This window comes from Oncorhynchus nerka, linkage group LG3 (assembly GCF_034236695.1).
Source record: "Oncorhynchus nerka isolate Pitt River linkage group LG3, Oner_Uvic_2.0, whole genome shotgun sequence".
Classification (NCBI taxonomy): Eukaryota; Metazoa; Chordata; class Actinopteri; order Salmoniformes; family Salmonidae; genus Oncorhynchus; species Oncorhynchus nerka.
Genome location: NC_088398.1, coordinates 6915906 through 6935398, shown reverse-complemented (window position 1 = coordinate 6935398; position 19493 = coordinate 6915906). Strand labels below are relative to the sequence as shown.

Genomic DNA, 19493 nt, shown 5'->3' with positions numbered 1-19493 from the left:
GGTTGGTGACGGTCAGGTCGTCCCCCACCACCTGGATACCCACGGAGGCTGTCATCTGGGACCAGGCCGGCCAATCATCCTGGTCAAACGGATCCTCAATGGACACCACTGGAGGAGAGAGGGCCAGGAGGAATGTTAGTGAGTGTTTGTGTGTGATGCAGCCATAATGGAGAATAAGGACAGGGGGAGAATGAGGGTAGGCTAAGGATGACCTGGGGCCATGCCTCCAGACACTGATCTAAGGACAGTTTTTCATTTCAATGCCTAATGGTTAATGTTACAATTTCTGAGCAGTAGATATTCCTACATCTGTCCCTAAAGGAAATATCTACCTAGAGTGAAGGAAATTACTCTACCATGTTAAGGAGTGTGTATGTGTGTGTGTGTATATGTGTGTGCCTACTCTAGCGTATTAAGGGGTGTGTGATGGGAGTTGGTTGATTAGCTCAAGACCCACTCATGGCCCACGGTGGACGGGCTCAGAGGTACACCGTGTCAGTCTTAATGGGGATGTCAATTACTGCCTCTGACTGGACACGCTATACTATCACCCATTACACCGTGCTTTTACACCTGCATTGTTTGCTGTTTGGGGTTTTAGGCTGGGTTTCTGTACAGCACTTTGAGATATCAGCTGATGTACGAAGGGCTATATAAATAAATTTGATTTGATTTGATTTACACTCTACACTCCTCAGAGAGACAGAGAGAGACTTTGACTTTTGGCCTTTCTTTAATGAAACATTCTCATTTCATTAAAACCTCACACCCCCCCTTAAAATAAAACAGCAAAATATATCCTGTACTACATAAACGTACCATACTCACCTTGCCCTCTACCCCACGATACAAAACAACACATCACACCAATAGCCCTTCCAACACACCAAACATCTTCACCACTTACAGACAGCCCCCCAACACACCATATCTCCAAAATATCTTCCCGGCTATACAGACAGCCCCCCAACACACCATATCTCCTGAAACATCTTCCCGGCTATACAGACAGCCCCCCCCCAACACACCATATCTCCTGAAACATCTTCCCGGCTATACAGACAGCCCCCCAACACACCATATCTCCTGAAACATCTTCCCGGCTATACAGACAGCCCCCCCAACACACCATATCTCCTGAAACATCTTCCCGGCTATACAGACAGCCCCCCAACACACCATATCTCCTGAAACATCTTCCCCGGCTATACAGACAGCCCCCCCAACACACCATATCTCCTGAAACATCTTCCCGGCTATACAGACAGCCCCCCCCAACACACCATATCTCCTGAAATATCTTCCCGGCTATACAGACATACAGACAGCCCCCCCAACACACCATATCTCCTGAAACATCTTCCCGGCTATACAGACAGCCCCCCAACACACCATATCTCCTGAAACATCTTCCCGGCTATACAGACAGCCCCCCCAACACACCATATCTCCCCCAACAACACACCATATCTCCTGAAACATCTTCTTCCCGGCTATACAGACAGCCCCCCAACACACCATATCTCCTGAAACATCTTCCCGGCTATACAGACATCCCCCCAACACACCATATCTCCTGAAACATCTTCCCGGCTATACAGACAGCCCCCCAACACACCATATCTCCTGAAACATCTTCACACTTTTCATCATTTTATAGAATTCAAATTCCACCCTAAGGTGGGCAGAGACCATCCCATTAAATAATAGTAAAGGGTCTGTTATCCCCCCACCTTTGACCCTTTTCCTCCTTATTAGCCAAATAGCCAAGTTTGCTTGAGCAAACAGAAATTTAAACAAAACACATTTGGCCTTTTCCTTATTTGAATACCTGTACCCTATTATATACATCCCAACAGTAAAAACCACCCCCAACCTCTCACACAGATATTCCAACAGAGACATTAATGGCATTAACCTGGCGCACACAGAAAACACATGAATCACAGTTTCTCTCATAACACAGAAAGGACGCCCCTGCCCGACTCCAGGTTCAACCCGTGCCAACCAGCTGTTAGTGGCCAGGGCTCCATGTAGAACCCTTCACTGTAGGTCCCCTGACCTCTTTGGTACTGGGGGTTTGTAGAGCCCCCTCCATCTAAAACCCACCATACTCTCCTCCCCACATACCCCCTGCCACTGATGTGCCTTCACTCCTGTTAGGCTCCTAATGTTCCTTACCTTAATATAGAGGTTGAAGAGGGCTTTACTGCCCACCCCCTCAAACTCCCCCAGGTTCAGAGTGTTAAAATCTAACAAGTCCTCCAGACCCCCTTTCCAGTCCCCAGTCTCTGCCGTCATCTGCAGTGGTGGAAACATGGGTGGCCACTCCCCCTTTGGCTGCTCAAACACCCCCCTTACCCCCCTTACCGGCTCAGACAGTGCCTCCCTCAGCACTGCATAGTAAATATCTGATAGACCTGCGGTACTCAGCCTCTCCAGCTTCATGAGGAACAGCTACCGGTCCAACCCTAATCCGCCATCTCTCCTCAGCAGCGTGCATGCTGGTTCCATCCAGCCAACATCAGTATGGTACAGCAGTCTCTGCACTGCCTTTAGTCGGAAGGCAGCCACCCTGCTCTCCAGTTCCACCAGGCACTGTCCTCCTTGGTGGACAGTCATTTACAACACTGCCGCCCTCATCCAGTGATGGCCCAACCAGAAAAAGTCCACCAGCTTGCGGGGGAGGGGGGGGGGGGGGGGGTGTTGAGGACAGCCAGTTTATGCCACAGGGAAGATGCCACCAGGTTGTTGATTATCAGCACCATCCCTCTATATGACACTTGGGACAGGAGCCACCTCCACCTGGCCAGTCTTGACACCACTGCCCGTGACAGCCCCTCCCAGTTCTTCCTGGCCCGGGTACACCCCTAACATTTTAAGCCCTTCACAACCCCACTGCAAACCCCCTGGAAGCAGAGGAGGGGCCACATCCCCCCATGGCCCACATAACAGAGCTTTGCTCTTGCCCCAGTTTACCTTAGCTGACAAAGCACCCTCATACACCTTCAGACTAGTCTCTAGTGCCTGCATATCCTGACCATCAAAGAAACGTCATCTGCATACCCTGACACTGCTATGCCTGTCACCACACCCATGTCTGTCCAGCACACTCCCTGCAGTCTCCTGCGTAGCAGGCCCAAAAAAGGCTCACTGGCCCCGACAGAGTGCATCCTTGTCTAATGCCTCGTCTCACTCAGACTGTCCTACTGAGCCCCCCTCCCACCTTGACCATACATGATGCCCCAGCATACAACATCTTCACAAATGTCAAAAACCTTTCCCCAAACCCAAACATCACATTAAACAGATACTCATGGTCCACTCTATCAAAAGCCTTCTCTTGATGTAAAGAGACCCGTCCAAAGTTCACATTAGAAACTCTCGACATGTCAAGTCCAACATGTCCCTAATTAAGAACAAGTTGTCCGTGATTGAGAGTCCCGGTACACAATATGTTTGGTCCTTATGTACTATCGAGTCCAGGTGGGACTTCAGTCTGTTAGAGAGACCGTGGCAAATATCTTGAAGTCCACACAGAGCAATGCCACAGGACTCCAGTTCTTAAGTTCACACAAGTCCCCTTTTTTGGGATGGAGAGTCAGAGCCGCCTGACGACAGCTCATCGACAACTCTCCTACCCCAACGCATTCACGCAACACGCAAAATAAGTCCAGTCCAATTATTACCCAGAATTTTTTATAAAACTCCACTGGGAGTCCATCGACCCCCAGTGCATGACCGGGGTACATCTGGGTTACGGCCTCTGCCAGTTCATGGGACAACAGAGGAATCTCCATTTCATCCCTCTGTGCCAGAAAGAGCTTAGGGAGTTCTGCGACCAAGACCTGAGCACACATAGGATCACACATTTCTGCCCTATACAACTCAGTATTTAACTCCACAGTTCACTCTCGCATCTCCCCCACCACAGAGGTCACCTGCCCATCAGACAACCGTCGACAATGCATACTCTTGGCTTCACCGCTCTGTCTTTCCAAACCAAAGAAGGAGGAGCTGGGAGTATCCATCTCCTTGGGCATAGAGAACCTAGCTCTTACAAGTGCTCCCTTTGCTTTAACCTGGAAAAAACTGCCCAGGTCCCTACGTAATTCACATAAATTAGCCTGGAGGCCTACATTGCCTTGCCCCACCATCTCTACCTCCATCTCACTAATACTATGCTCGAGTTCCCCCAGTACTCTCCTAGCCTCTGAGGATGAGAGAGCTGTATACTGTTGACAGAAAAGAAAAGCCGAATTTGGACTTTCCCCACATCCCACCATTGACTCAGAGACTCATATTCCTCTCTTTGCTGCCCCCACCTTTCCCAAAAAATATTGAAACCTGAGCAAAAAGTGGCATCTTGAAAGCTTTACATTAAACTTCCAATAGGATGCCTGCCGAGGCCCTGGTGAAATAGACAGCCGAGCCATGGTTATGTGGTGATCCGAATACCCCACCGGGAGAATGGTAGCATCTAACTGTCACGCCCTGACCTTAGAGAGCTTTTAATGTCTCTATTTTGGTTTGGTCAGGGTGTGATTTGGGTGGGCATTCTATGTCCTTTTTCTATGTTTTCTATTTCTTTGTTTTGGCCGGGTATGGTTCTCAATCAGGGACAGCTGTCTATCGTTGTCACTGATTGGGAACCATACTTAGGTAGCTTTTTGTGGGTAGTTATTTTCTGTTTTGTGTTTCTGCACCTGACAGGTTTCAGTTCTGCACCTGACTGTTTCGGTTTTCATTCATTCTCTTTGTTAATTTTGTTATTTAGTGTTCAGTTCAAATAAAAGTATGAACACCTGCCACGCTGCACCTTGGTCCTCTCCTTTCATCAGCCGTGACACCAACAGCCTATTGCTCTGATTCCTAGACATGTAAAATCGATCAAGTCCGGCTGCACTCAGCCTAGCCCCAAAAACCTTCACCCATGTATACTGCCTTGTGTTGGGATGTTTAGTTCTCCAAACATCCACTAGGTCAAACTGATCAATGATGTCCCTTAACACTCCCACTGACACTGAATGAGGCTCTTCCCCATTTCTGTCTTTCGTAAAATCCATTGTACAGCTCCAGTCCCCGCCGACCACCAGCATCTCCTCAGGCGCTACCTGTGAGAGTTCCTGTCTAAGACACCCAAATAGAACCCCCCTCTCTCTCTCTGTGTTAGGCACATAGACATTTATGAAGACAAAACCCATGTTGTTAATTTCTGCTTTTACAACAAGCAGCCTACCCCTACACACCTCCTTTGAGGAGCAAATTTTTACAGAAAGACCCGGTACAGAAAGGACTGCCACCCCTGCACTAAAATGTGTCCCATGGCTCAACACATTTGCCCCTTTCCACCAGAGCCCCAATCGACTTCATTCACCACATCACTATGCATCTCCTGCAGAAACAACACCTGTACTGTTTTTTTGTTTTACATATTCAGCCAACACAATCCTCTTTACCGCATTTCTGGCACCATTTAAATTAAGCGAGCCTACCCAAAGAGTCTCCATAAGAAGTGGGAGAAAAGCCAGCAAAAACAAAGAGACCAATAGAGCCCCAGTGCCAGAAAAAAACTATACATCTAAACAGCGTCTGAAGGTAGACTCTTACGCACGGTTGTGATCCACTTCCTCAACCTAAACTGTTTCCTGGGTGAGAGGACACCATGCCCCTCATTTTTCATAGCATGTTGTACTGATCATACTAATTTTCTCGGATCAGAAAATAAAAGCCTCAAGATTAACTTTTTTCCCCTTGGTCTCATTCAGGAACCTTGTCAGTTCCCTCAACGTGTACTTAGACCCCTCTGCTTGACTGGCAGTCAGCTCCGAACCCATTGAAGTGGATTCTGAAAAAAACAGATCCTCATCATCCTCTTCCTCAGACTCACTTTCCTCCTCATCTCCATCTCCCATCCTGACCACCTGCCCTTCCTCTCTGGTCAGGGCCTCCCCCCGAGCACCAGGCAAAGGTTTCTTGGTGCCTTATACCCTCCCACCTTATTTCTTGTCCCCTTTTTCCTTTAACGCGACACCCTCCTCCTCCCACCCTAGTCTCTTACACTTCCCCACTATACTCTCCTCATCCACTAGCATAACCTGACTAGACCCAGCCTCATCTACACCATCATCTTTAGCCTGACTAGGCCCAGCCTCATCTACCACATCATCTCTAGCCTGACTAGGCCCAGCCTCATCTACACCACCCTCCATAGTATGATAAGGCCCAGCCTCAGCTACCCCACCATCTCTAGCCTGACTAGGCCCAGCCTCATCTACCACACCATCTCTAGCCTGACTAGGCCCAGCCTAATCTACACCACCATCCATAGCATGACTAGGCCCAGCCTCTGCTGTCTGTGTCTCATTGCCCCCTGCACATTGATCTCGATTTCCCCCACTGGCGCTTGTACCTTGTCTATGGCCTTTATGTGGGCACGCAAAGCTCTTATGCCCCAAATCCACACACTCAAAACACCATAGACTATCTGTGCTGGTAAACCCTGTGAAGAGCCCCTCCCCATGCCTCACTTTAAAATGCACATTTAGCTGTTGCTCATTGTTATTCAGAAACACGAACACTTTCCTCCGGAATGAAACATAGTGCTTAACGGCATCTGCCTGAAAACCTGCTGACAGTACACGAAAACCGCTAGCAAACCTACCAAAATGACTCAGCTCTTTCCTGATTTGATCATCCGTAATAAACAGAGGCAAATTTGCAACTACCACCCTTGTCGAAGGGGTAGAAAGAGGCGAAATTGGCACCAACACACCCCTTACAAATATTCCACTAGCAATTAGCCTACCAACCTAATTTGCTCTTTTCATGAACAAAATCACAGCTTTGTTCATTCTGGAAGCAGAATGTATAAATTCAGCTCCTACCTGTTCACCGACTGCAAACAGATCCTCCTCCACTTTAACTCCATTCTCAGGAACACACCTGAATCCATGCCGTATCGACAGCGTCTCCTCTGTGCTAGGATGAGTAGCCATTGCGCACACCACACCTTCCAAACCCCAGGAAACTAACTCTGTCCTCTTCCACCCTAACTTTGAAAAAACCTGTGGATACCGCTAAAACAAAGAGTGCATTAATAACCCTCCCCCATATAAAATAAAAATTGAAAGAAAAGACCAAGGACAGAATCAAGAAAATAAGTTAGGACAGAGCCCTCCACACAAAACACTCAAACTCCAAAAAACTCCCAGCATGCACTGCGCGAGAGAGAGAAAGAAAGAAAGAGAGAGAGAGAGAGCTTGGATGGCCTCCCCTCATTTCCTGACACCAGTTAAGGAGGTTTTAATTATGCGCTACAGTGCACATTTGGCAAGGTGGGAGCTGCACTGATGTAGCCCTGTTCCCCATTACTGGTGCTTATCCATGTCTCTATGGCTGTGTGTGTGTGTGTGTGTGTGTGTGTGTGTGTGTGTGTGTGTGTGTGTGTGTGTGTGTGTGTGTGTGTGTGAGAGAGAGAAAGAGAGCTTCAGTACAAGACATCAGGGTTAATTGCCGGGAGGGGAGTAGCCTAATCAATCATATCATGGAACAATTAACCATGTTAGGGCGACAGGTACACACACACACACATACACACACACCTGGGTAGTCATTGACGAAGCCCTGGTACATGTCACAGAGCTCTTGGGCGCTGATGTGGCGGTCTGCGTTGGGCGGAGACTTGAAGTCCAGGTCGTACTTGCCCTCTTTGTAGAACTCAGAGGCTGCCACGTCCATCCCGATCACCACCTTGTCTGTGAAACCTGCCTTCTCAATGGCTGTCTTGATCAGCTCCAGGGCTGCACAGGACAGAGGGACAGGACACAGGGACAGGGCAAATGGACAGGACACAGGGACAGGGCAAATGGACAGGACAGAGGGACAGGGCAAAGGGGCAGGACACAGGGACACAACACATGGACAGGGGGACAGGACACAGGGACATGACAGAGAGACAGGACAAAGGGACATGACACAGGGAAAGGGGGACAGGACACAGGGACATGACACAGGGACAGGGGGACACAGGGACAAGACACAGAGATAGGACAGAGAGACAGGGAAAGGGAGTGTGACAAGAAAGTTGAGCAGGGAGAGGGGGTTGCTATTAAACAGTGAGTGATAAATCCAATGCAGGGGTATTGTGCTTGTCTTGCTCTGACTCTGAAAGACAATGTGCTGTGTTAATTTATGAGCCCAGTTCAAAAACAACCACGGACTCCAACCCCTTCTGTATTTACAGTAATATTGGGAATCTTGCCTACGGTGCATTCAGAAACTATTCATACCCCTTGACTTATTCCACATTTTGTTATATTACAGCCTGAATTCAAAATGGATTAAATAGATTTTTGTTCACACCCATCTACACACAATACCCACAAAATGACAAAGTGAAAACATGTTTATAGACATTTTTGCAAATGTATTAAGTCAATACATGTTAGAATCACCTTTGGCAGCAATTACAGCTGTGAGTCTTTCTGGGTAAGTCTCTAAGAGCTTTGCACACCTGGATTGTACAATATTTGCACTTTATTCTTTTAAGCTATTCAAGCTCCATCAGGTTGGTTGTTGATCATTGCTAGACAGCCATTTTCAAGTCTTGCCATAGATTTTCAAGCCGATTAAGTCAAAACCAATGTTGTCTTGGTAAGCAACTCCAGTGTATATTTGGCCTTGTGTTTAAGGTTATTGTCCTGCTGGAAGGTACATTTGTCCCCCAGTGTCTGGTGGAAAAGCAGACTGAACCAGTGTTTCCTCTAGGATTTTGCCTGTGCTTAGCTCTATTTAGTTTATTTTTTATATAATTAACTCCCTAGTCCTTGCCAACGACAATCATACCCATAACATGATGCAGCCACCACCATGCTTGAAAATATGAAGTGATACTCAGTGATGTGTTGTGTTTGATTTGCCCCAAACATAATGCTTTGTATTCAAGTTAATTTCTTTGCCACATTCTTTGCAGTTTTACTTTAGTGCCTTATTGCAAAAAGGATTCATGCTTTGGAATATTTGTATTTTGTACAGGCTTCCTTCTTTTCACTCTGTCATTTAGATTAGTATTGTGGAGTAACTACAATGTTGTTGATCCATCCTCAGTTTTCTCCTATCACAGCCATTAAACTGTAACTGTTTTAAAGTTTCCTTCCTCTCCGGCTACTTACTTAGGAAGGATGCCTGTATCTTTTTAGTGACTGGGCGTATTGATAAACCATACAAAGTGTAATTAATAACTTCACAATGCTCAAGGGGATATTCAATGTCTGCTTTTTATATTTTTACCCATCTAGCAGTAAGTGCCCTTCTTTGTGAGGCATTGGAAAACGTGTAGGTCAGGCTGTAACAGAATAAAATGTGGAAAAAGTCAAGGAGTGTGAATACTTTCTGAAGGCAATGTAAACCAATTGGAAGGCTGTTTCCTTCACATCTGAAAACACAGAAAGCTGAGGGTCTACAGAAGTTGTTTCTGAACCATGCAGTAATGTCTTTGATATGTCTTTCCTCCTGTCTCTCTCACCTTCAGTGTTCTCCAGTATGTTTGGGGCGAACCCCCCCTCGTCCCCCACGTTGGTGGCGTTCTGGCCATACTTCTCCTTGATCACTTCCCTCAGCGTCTGGTATAGCTCCGCCCCCACACGCACAGCGTCCCTGAAAGACTCCGCCCCTACAGGAAGTACCATGAACTCCTGCATGGCCAGCTTGTTGCCCGCGTGAGAGCCCCCGTTGATAACGTTAAAGGCCTGAGGGAGAGACGGACCAGGGGAGAAGAGGAGAGGGAGACATACATCAGTATTTGTCAATATACTGTATTTATTCATTCATTTATCTAGTTGTTCCTTCATTCCTTTATCTAGATGGTGCTTCATTCCTTTATCCAGTTGTTCCTTCATTCCTTTACCCAGCTGTTCCTTCATTCCTTTATCCAGTTGTTCCTTCATTCCTTTATCCAGCTGTTCCTTCATTCCTTTATCCAGTTGTTCCTTCATTCCTTTATCCAGTTGTTCCTTCATTCCTTTATCCAGTTGTTCCTTCATTCCTTTATCCAGTTGTTCCTTCATTCCTTTATCCAGCTGTTCCTTCATTCCTTTATCCAGTTGTTCCTTCATTCCTTTATCCAGCTGTTCCTTCATTCCTTTATCCAGCTGTTCCTTCATTCCTTTATCCAGTTGTTCCTTCATTCCTTTATCCAGTTGTTCCTTCATTCCTTTATCCAGTTGTTCCTTCATTCCTTTGTCCTGTAGTTCCTTCATTACTTTGTCCTGTAGTTCATTCATTCCTTTATCTAGTTGTTCCTTCATTCTATTGTCCTGTAGTTCATTCATTCCTTTATCTAGTTGTTCCTTCGTTCCTTTATCCAGTAGTTCCTTCATTCCTTTATCCAGTAGTTCCTTCATTCCTTTGTCCTGTAGTTCATTCATTCCTTTATCTAGTCGTTCCTTCATTCCTTTGTCCAGTAGTTCATTCATTGATTCATTCATTCGTTCATTCAATGACAGCGATAACTCTCTGAAGCCTTCATCTTATCTTTTTTTACAGAGTAGGTTATGGTTTTTGGTCAAATGTATTCTATGACAGTCAACTGAATACAGGTGAAAATGTAACGGTAATGAACTCACAGGAACTGGAAGCACTAGCTCTGTGTTTCCTGCCAGGTCAGCAATGTGACGGTACAGGGGGACACCTTTCTCTGCAGCACCAGCTTTGCATATGGCCAAGGACACACCCAGAATAGCATTGGCCCCAAACTGAGCTGAAGGGAGCAGAATGAATAGGTATGAATTAAGGGAAAGATCAAATTGAAAAAGCACTGGTTAGAATAAAATGTTCAGACGCCAGCTCTTGAGACCAGGACTAGTCCAAGCTGGTGTCTCATATGTGATTCATACAGGTTGTTACTTACACTTGTTCTCAGTGCCGTCCATCTCTATCATCATCTTGTCCAGTTTCTCCTGTTCTACCACACTGACCTCCTGCAACACAGCACATCTTAGAGAGAATGATGAGACATCTTTCTCTCTTTCTCTCAGTTACAAATATGACCAAACAAACACACTGCAACACAGGACATAACACACACACATACACACGCTCTCCACCATACTCACCGACTGGATGAGGGCAGGACCGATGGTGTCATTGATGTGATCAACAGCCTTGAGCACACCTAGGAGAAGGAGGGATGTAGCGAAGGATGAGAAGAAACAGGATGAAGAAGAGGGGGTGGAGGAGGAGGAGGATACAGAGACAGGACATAAGAATGAAGAAAAGGACACAGAAAAGTAGTTCATTCTGCACCTCACTTAGTGTAGTCATCTTTATTTTCCTCCTCACAGTGCTACCATAAGTCAATATGGCTTACTGTTCATATACCTTCTCTAGTACCCATCCATCTCCTAGCCCATTTCTCTATCCCCCTTCACTTCCCCGCACACACGCACGCACACAAACACACACACACACACACACACACACACACACACACACACACACACACACACACACACACACACACACACACACACACACACACAAACACACACACACACACACACACACACACACACTTTCTCGGCAATCACCTTTGCCCTTGTAGCGGCTTTTGTCTCCGTCTCTCAGCTCCAGGGCTTCATAGATGCCAGTAGACGCTCCGCTAGGCACAGCTGCCCTGAAGACACCTGGAAGGAGGAGGGAGAGATTTGAGGGAATGGGGGAAGGGAGGGGAAGACAGATGGAGGAGGGAATGGAAGGGTTGAGAAAACGAGGGAATGGAGGGGTGAAGGATAGAGGGGAAAGGAAGATACCCATTAACCAGTTGATAATGGAATATCTCAAATAATCACACCATGTAGTGATGATGAAAAATACCAGTCTCTCACCTTTGTCAGTGTGCAGGTCCACTTCCACTGTGGGGTTCCCCCTAGAGTCCAGGATCTCCCTGGCAACAATGATCACTATCGACATCCTGTGGGGAACACACACACACACATACACACAGACGTGCACAGTCAAATATAATGCAGACACAATTCATTCTCACCTCTAACAGGCACGCACACAAATGTACACACACACACACGTACACACACACATACAGTGGGGAGAACAAGTATTTGATACACTGCTGATTTTGCAGGTTTTCCAACTTACAAAGCATGTAGAGGTCTGTAATTTTTATCATAGGTACACGTCAACTGTGAGAGATGGAATCTAAAACAAAAATCCAGAAAATCACAATGTATGCTTTTTAAGTAATTAATTTGCATTTTATTGCATGACATAAGTATTTGATCACCTGTTAGTTTTTCTTTAAGAATCCCTCCTATTCTCCACTCATTACCTGTATTAACTCGTTACCTGTATAAAAGACACCTGTCCACACACTCAATCAAACAGACTCCAACCTCTCCGCAATGGCCAAGACCAGTGGGATGTGTAAGGACATCAGTGATAAAATTGTAGACCTGCACAAGGCTGGGATGGGCTACAGGACATTAGGCAAGCAGCTTGGTGAGAAGGCAACAACTGTTGGCGCAATTATTAGAAAATGGAAGAAGTTGAAGATGACGGTCAATCACCCTCGGTCTGGGGCTCCATGCAAGATCTCACCTCGTGGGGCATCAATGATCATGAGGAAGGTGAGGGATCAGCCCAGACCTACACGGCAGGACCTGGTCAATGACCTGAAGAGAACTGGGACCACAGTCTCAAAGAAAACCATTAGTAACACACTACGCCATCATGGATTAAAATCCTGCAGCGCACGCAAGGTCCCCCTGCTCAAGCCAGCGCATGTCCAGGCCCGTCTGAAGTTTGCCAATGACCATCTGGATGATCCATATGAGGAATGGGAGAAGGTCATGTGATCTGATGAGACAAAAATAGAGCTTTTTGGTCTAAACTCCACTCGCTGTGTTTGGAGGAAGAAGAAGGATGAGTACAACCCCAAGAACACCATCCCAACCGTGAAGCATGGAGGTGGAAACATCATTCTTTGGGGATGCTTTTCTGCAAAGGGGACAGGACGACAGCACCGTATTGAGGGGAGGATGGATGGGGCCATGTATCGCGAGATCTGGCCAACAACCAACAACAACCTCCTTCCCTCAGTAAGAGCATTGAAGATGGGTCGTGGCTGGGTCTTCCAGCATGACAACGACCTGAAACACAAAGCCAGGGCAACTAAGGATCTCAAGGTCCTGGAGTGGTCTAGCCAGTCTCCAGACCTGAACCCAATAGAACATTTTTGGAGGAAGCTGAAAGTCCGTATTGCCCAGCGACAGCCCCGAAACCTGAAGGATCTGGAGAAGGTCTGTATGGAGGAGTGGGCCAAAATCCCTGCTGCAGTGTGTGCAAACCTGGTCTATAACTACAGGAAATGTATGATCTCTGTAATTGCAAACAAAGGTTTCTGTACTAAATATTAAGTTCTGCTTTTCTGATGTATAAAATACTTATGTCATGCAATAAAATGCAAATGAATTACTTAAAAATCATACAATGTGACTTTCTGGATTTTTGTTTTAGATTCCATCTCTCACAGTTGAAGTGTACCTATGATAAAAATGACAGACCTCTACATGCTTTGTAAGTAGGAAAACCTGCAAAATCGGCAGCGTATTAAATACTGGTTCTCCCCACTGTATACACACACGCAAAGCACCTTTCATCCTCTCTTCTAGCACATACAGTACATGCACCAACCCTCCTCCTAACACAGCCATGTTCTAACACAGCCATGTTCTAACACAGCCTTGTTCTAACACAGCCATGTTCTAACTCAGCCATGTTCTAATACAGCCATGTTCTAACTCAGCCATGTTCTAATACAGCCATGTTCTAACTCAGCCATGTTCTAATACAGCCATGTTCTAACACAGCAGATGGATTTCTGCATTATCAAAACAAGCTTTAGAAGACGGGGGAGAAAGATGAGAGGAGCAAGGGAACGGTGGTAGAGATTCTATAATTTTTAAATCCCCCTTTGGCCAGAAATTATGAATATTCTGAGATGGGGTGAGTGATATTCACAGAGTGAGAGATAAAAATGACCTCTTAAATGTCTTTGCCGGAGACATAAACAGAGACTAACACAGGCAGACTTCTACTCACTCTCTCTCTCTCTCTCTCACACACACACACACACACACACACACACACACACACACACACACACACACACACACACGTAGCACACTGACGCATAGTCAGGAAGTAAATGCTGTGAAGCAGATGCACTCTAAGCACATACAGCGACACACACCATACCGCAATTGACAGGCCAACCATCAAACACATTCAACACCGAACCATGGACTAGTAGGACACACGTTCAATGCGCTGTCATTCCTTGACACATACACACCGTCAGTGAGTTCAGACACATAAGCTGATGCAATGGTATCTGTGCTGTGAGGTCAAGGACTAATCAGAGGATATGAGCCGGTGGAGGGATGAAATGGTGAGAGCAGAGAGCAGAGAGACAGAGGAGAGGAGACTTAGAAGGATGAGAGGAAGGAATAGATGTATATTGTTTTCCATTACCTGCAGTGTGTGTGAAGCCTGGTAGGGAAAGTGAGAGAATGTGAGCAAATGAAAGAGAGGGAGAGTGAGAGAGGGGCACAGGGAGGAGGTAGAAAATGGGAGGGGGTGAGAACGTGAGACAGACGGGGGAGGGGGAACGCGCAAGTTATTGGAAGATGCAGAGGAAAGGGGAGGGAGCGAGACTGGGTCAAGGAGACAAAAAGAGGAGAGGAGAGAAGGATTCAGCATAGCAGCAGTAGGCACCGAAAAAGAGGGTTGTGTGTATTCGGTTTTTGGCTTGAGCCCAGAGAAACGTCACAAAATAGAATAGGAGAGAACACAACATGGAATACAAAACACAATCCCCCACAACCCCCCTGTCCCATCCCATGATGACACAGTCAACATACTGCACCACAGCAACAGAGCTACAGCCCTAGGCACTGACGCTCAGTATATTGGCAATCACAAAAATGACACATTCATTTATGCATACATTTGTTGGAACAATATTTCCGCAGATGTCATAAGTACTAGTCAGTAGTGATGTAAGCCCTGATAAGCTCACATACACAGAGAACAGGAAGAAACAGACGGCAGGGTTGGCAGGAGTGTATGCTGGGACATACTGTGGGATGCATGGGCTTAGCTTGCTGTGTGTATCTGCTAGCTAGAACATACTGGAGGATGCATTCACTTAGTTAGCATTAGCATTCTCCTCTAAGACATACTGCAGGCTGCAGAAATCTGTTAGTATGGCTATCAGCTTTGTATAGATAATATGTGGATTGGCCTTGTATAGACTGTTGTGACCAAACTGGAGGTTGTATTTGGCTTAGCCTTAGTATGCACAGTATAGGAGGGGAGACATTGAACTCCCTGTAGTCCAGGTTAGATGGCCATATGGAATAGATACAGTGCCTTGCAAAAGTATTCATACCCCTTGGATTTCTGCATTACATTTACATTTAAGTCATTTAGCAGACGCTCTTATCCAGAGCGACTTACAAATTGGTGCTTTCACCTTATGACATCCAGTGGAACAGCCACTTTACAATAGTGCATCTAGGTCTTTTAAGGGGGGAGGGGGAGAAGGATTACTTTATCCTATCCTAGGTATTCCTTAAAGAGGTGGGGTTTCAGGTGTCTCCGGAAGGTGGTGATTGACTCCGCTGTCCTGGCGTCGTGAGGGAGTTTGTTCCACCATTGGGGGGCCAGAGCAGCGAACAGTTTTGACTGGGCTGAGCGGGAACTGTACTTCCTCAGTGGTAGGGAGGCGAGCAGGCCAGAGGTGGATGAACGCAGTGCCCTTGTTTGGGTGTAGGGCCTGATCAGAGCCTGGAGGTACTGAGGTGCCGTTCCCCTCACAGCTCCGTAGGCAAGCACCATGGTCTTGTAGCGGATGCGAGCTTCAACTGGAAGCCAGTGGAGAGAGCGGAGGAGCGGGGTGACGTGAGAGAACTTGGGAAGGTTGAACACCAGACGGGCTGCGGCGTTCTGGATGAGTTGTAGGGGTTTAATGGCACAGGCAGGGAGCCCAGCCAACAGCGAGTTGCAGTAATCCAGACGGGAGATGACAAGTGCCTGGATTAGGACCTGCGCCGCTTCCTGTGTGAGGCAGGGTCGTACTCTGCGGATGTTGTAGAGCATGAACCTACAGGAAAGGGCCACCGCCTTGATGTTATTTGAGAACGACAGGGTGTTGTCCAGGATCACGCCAAGGTTCTTAGCGCTCTGGGGAGGACACAATGGAGTTGTCAACCGTGATGGCGAGATCATGGAACGGGCAGTCCTTCCCCGGGAGGAAGAGCAGCTCCGTCTTGCCGAGGTTCAGCTTGAGGTGATGATCCGGCATCCACACTGATATGTCTGCCAGACATGCAGAGATGCGATTCGCCACCTGGTCGTCAGAAGGGGGAAAGGAGAAGATTAATTGTGTGTCGTCTGCATAGCAATGATAGGAGAGACCATGTGAGGTTATGACAGAGCCAAGTGACTTGGTGTATAGCGAGAATAGGAGAGGGCCTAGAACAGAGCCCTGGGGGACACCAGTGGTGAGAGCACGTGGTGAGGAGACGGATTCTCGCCACGCCACCTGGTAGGAGCGACCTGTCAGGTAGGACGCAATCCAAGCGTGGGCCGCGCCGGAGATGCCCAACTCGGAGAGGTTGGAGAGGAGGATCTGATGGTTCACAGTATCGAAAGCAGCCGATAGGTCTAGAAGGATGAGAGCAGAGGAGAGAGAGTTAGCTTTAGCAGTGCGGAGCGCCTCCGTGATACAGAGAAGAGCAGTCTCAGTTGAATGACTAGTCTTGAAACCTGACTGATTTGGATCAAGAAGGTCATTCTGAGAGAGATAGCGGGAGAGCTGGCCAAGGACGGCACGTTCAAGAGTTTTGGAGAGAAAAGAAAGAAGGGATACTGGTCTGTAGTTGTTGACATCGGAGGGATCGAGTGTAGGTTTTTTCAGAAGGGTGCAACTCTCGCTCTCTTGAAGACGGGAGGGACGTAGCCAGCGGTCAGGGATGAGTTGATGAGCGAGGTGAGGTAAGGGAGAAGGTCACGGAGATGGTCTGGAGAAGAGAGGAGGGGATAGGGTCAAGCGGGCAGGTTGTTTCACAAGACGCGAGATGTCATCTGAGAGAGAGGGGAGAAAGAGGTCAGAGCACAGGGTAGGGCAGTGTGAGCAGAACCAGCGGTGTCGTTTGACTTAGCAAACGAGGATCGGATGTCGTCGACCTTCTTTTCAAAATGGTTGACGAAGTCATCTGCAGAGAGGGAGGAGGGGGGGGAGGGGGAGGAGGATTCAAGAGGGAGGAGAAGGTGGCAAAGAGCTTCCTAGGGTTAGAGGCAGATGCTTGGAATTTAGAGTGGTAGAAAGTGGCTTTAGCAGCAGAGACAGAGGAGGAAAATGTAGAGAGGAGGGAGTGAAAGGATGCCAGGTCTGCAGGGAGGCGAGTTTTCCTCCATTTCCGTTCGGCTGCCCGGAGCCACTTTGTAGCACATTTTATTGTGCTACAAAGTGGCATTAAACTGGATTTAATTGTACTTTTTTTGTCAACAATCTACACAAAATACTCTGTAATGTCAAAGTGGAATAATAAAAAATAAAAAAAATAGAAGATTGATAGAAATTTAATAATATAGTTGTTGCATAAGTATAGTGTAGATTTGGCCTGTAGGTTTTTGTCCTGCTGAAAGGGGAATTCCTCTCCCAGTGTCTGTTGGAAAGCAGACTGAACCAGGTTTTCCTTTTGCCTGTGATTAGCTCCATCCTTTTTCTTTTTATCCTGAAAAACTCCCCAGTATGTGCAGTCAAGCATACCCATACCTTGATGCAGCCACCACCAGGCATGAAAATAAGGAGGCAGTTACTCAGTGAAGTGTTATGTTGGATTTGTTCCGAAACATTTGCATTTAGGCCAAAAAGTGTATTATTTTAGTGCCTTGTTGCATACAAGATGGATGTTTTGGAATATTTGTAATTCTCTTTTCACTTAGAGTCATTATTGTGGAGTCACTACAATGTTGTTGAACCATCTTAAGTTTTTTCCCATCACATCCATTGTAACTGCTTTAAAATCACCAATGGCCTCATGGTTACATCCGGGAGCAGTTTAATTCCTGTCCTGCACCTCAGTTCAGAAGGATGTCTATCTTGATGTGTCTGGGTGGTTTAATACATAATCCACAGCATAATTATTAACTTGACTATGCTTAAAGAGATATTCAATGTCTGATTTGTTATTGTTATCCATCAACCAATCACTACCCTTCTTTGAGGCTTTCAAAAAGATCCCTGGTCTTTGTAGTTGAATCTGTGCTTGTTATTCAATATTTGATTGAGGGGACTTACAGATATTGTATGCACGGGGGACAGAAGAAGGGTTAGTCATTAAAAAATGTCAACCCATAGTATTTCATAGAGAGTGAGTCCATGTAAATTATTATGTGATTTATTAAGCCACATTTTCCTCCTGAACTAATTTAGTCAAACAAATAGGCTGAATACTTACGCAATGGACATATTTTAGTTATCACATTTTTATTCATCTTTAAAAAATGTTTGAATTTCTCTTCCACTGACATTACAGAGTATTTTGAGTAGATTAACAAAAAAAGACAATTAAATCAATCAATTCTAATTCATAACATAATGTGAAGCAATCCAAAAGCTCTGAATGATTTTGCAAGGCACTGTATGTGAATGAAGGCCAGGGCCAACGAACTAGTGATGGGTAGCATTTAACAGAATACAGAGATGAAAGATAGAGAACGAACAATAAAGCACACAAGGCAGCTATAAAATACAGATGGAACCTCAGAGATGAAGGTGAAAATTATGGAAGAGAGAGGGGGGAGATATCCAGAGGGAATGTGCCACGGAATGGGCAGAGGGCAGGGAGGATTTTGATTGGCTTCTTCTCTGGTGTGTTCCATCTGGATGTCATATGACCATCTGCAGCTATTCTGACACTAGATAGTGAGAGCATGAGTTTACACACACAAGAGAGTGAGTGTGTAGGGATGTGAATGTGTTTATTTGTGAGGGAGTATGTATGAAGGGATGGACTGTGCCATAAGATACACTATTTACTGTGGCATTTATAATAGAAACAAAGTGTTGGGATGGAAAGACATGCTGAATATTGAACAGATTCAACATCAAAACAAAAATACAACCAAGTAACATTTTTCACATGCACCAGGGTTGGGATCAATACCACTTCAATTGTGCCTATTTGGGAATTAAACTTAAATTCCAATTCTCATGGCTTTTCAACAATGAAAATTGTTGGAATGTCAGTTTACTTCCCTACATAGAAATGGGATGTCAGACACGTGACAGTATTAAGACAGAAAAACACCAGCAAACTCCATTTCTCCTGTACCACCTTCAGTAATGGCAGTCCTCGTCAGGTCAAAACCTGTTCTAAAAACATAACCCATCCACTCACTATTCC

At 46.2% G+C, this 19493-nt stretch overlaps 1 protein-coding gene across 1 annotated transcript in view; it reads right to left on the bottom strand.

Moving 5' to 3' along the window:
- The window catches only part of LOC115142093 (gamma-enolase-like), a 20684-nt gene extending 6066 nt beyond the window's left edge, over positions 1-14618 (bottom strand). Inside the window, exons 1-9 of the mRNA XM_065007687.1 lie at positions 14551-14618; positions 11886-11971; positions 11589-11684; positions 11115-11173; positions 10910-10979; positions 10626-10759; positions 9527-9749; positions 7605-7802; positions 1-108 (exon numbers count right to left, since the gene is read on the bottom strand). The exon at positions 1-108 is cut by the window's left edge and continues 94 nt beyond it. Of these exons, the coding sequence (XP_064863759.1) occupies positions 1-108; positions 7605-7802; positions 9527-9749; positions 10626-10759; positions 10910-10979; positions 11115-11173; positions 11589-11684; positions 11886-11970 (973 nt within the window). The 5' untranslated portion in view covers position 11971; positions 14551-14618. The remainder of the gene's footprint in view (positions 109-7604; positions 7803-9526; positions 9750-10625; positions 10760-10909; positions 10980-11114; positions 11174-11588; positions 11685-11885; positions 11972-14550) is intronic.
- Between the last annotated feature and the right edge of the window lie 4875 nt (positions 14619-19493).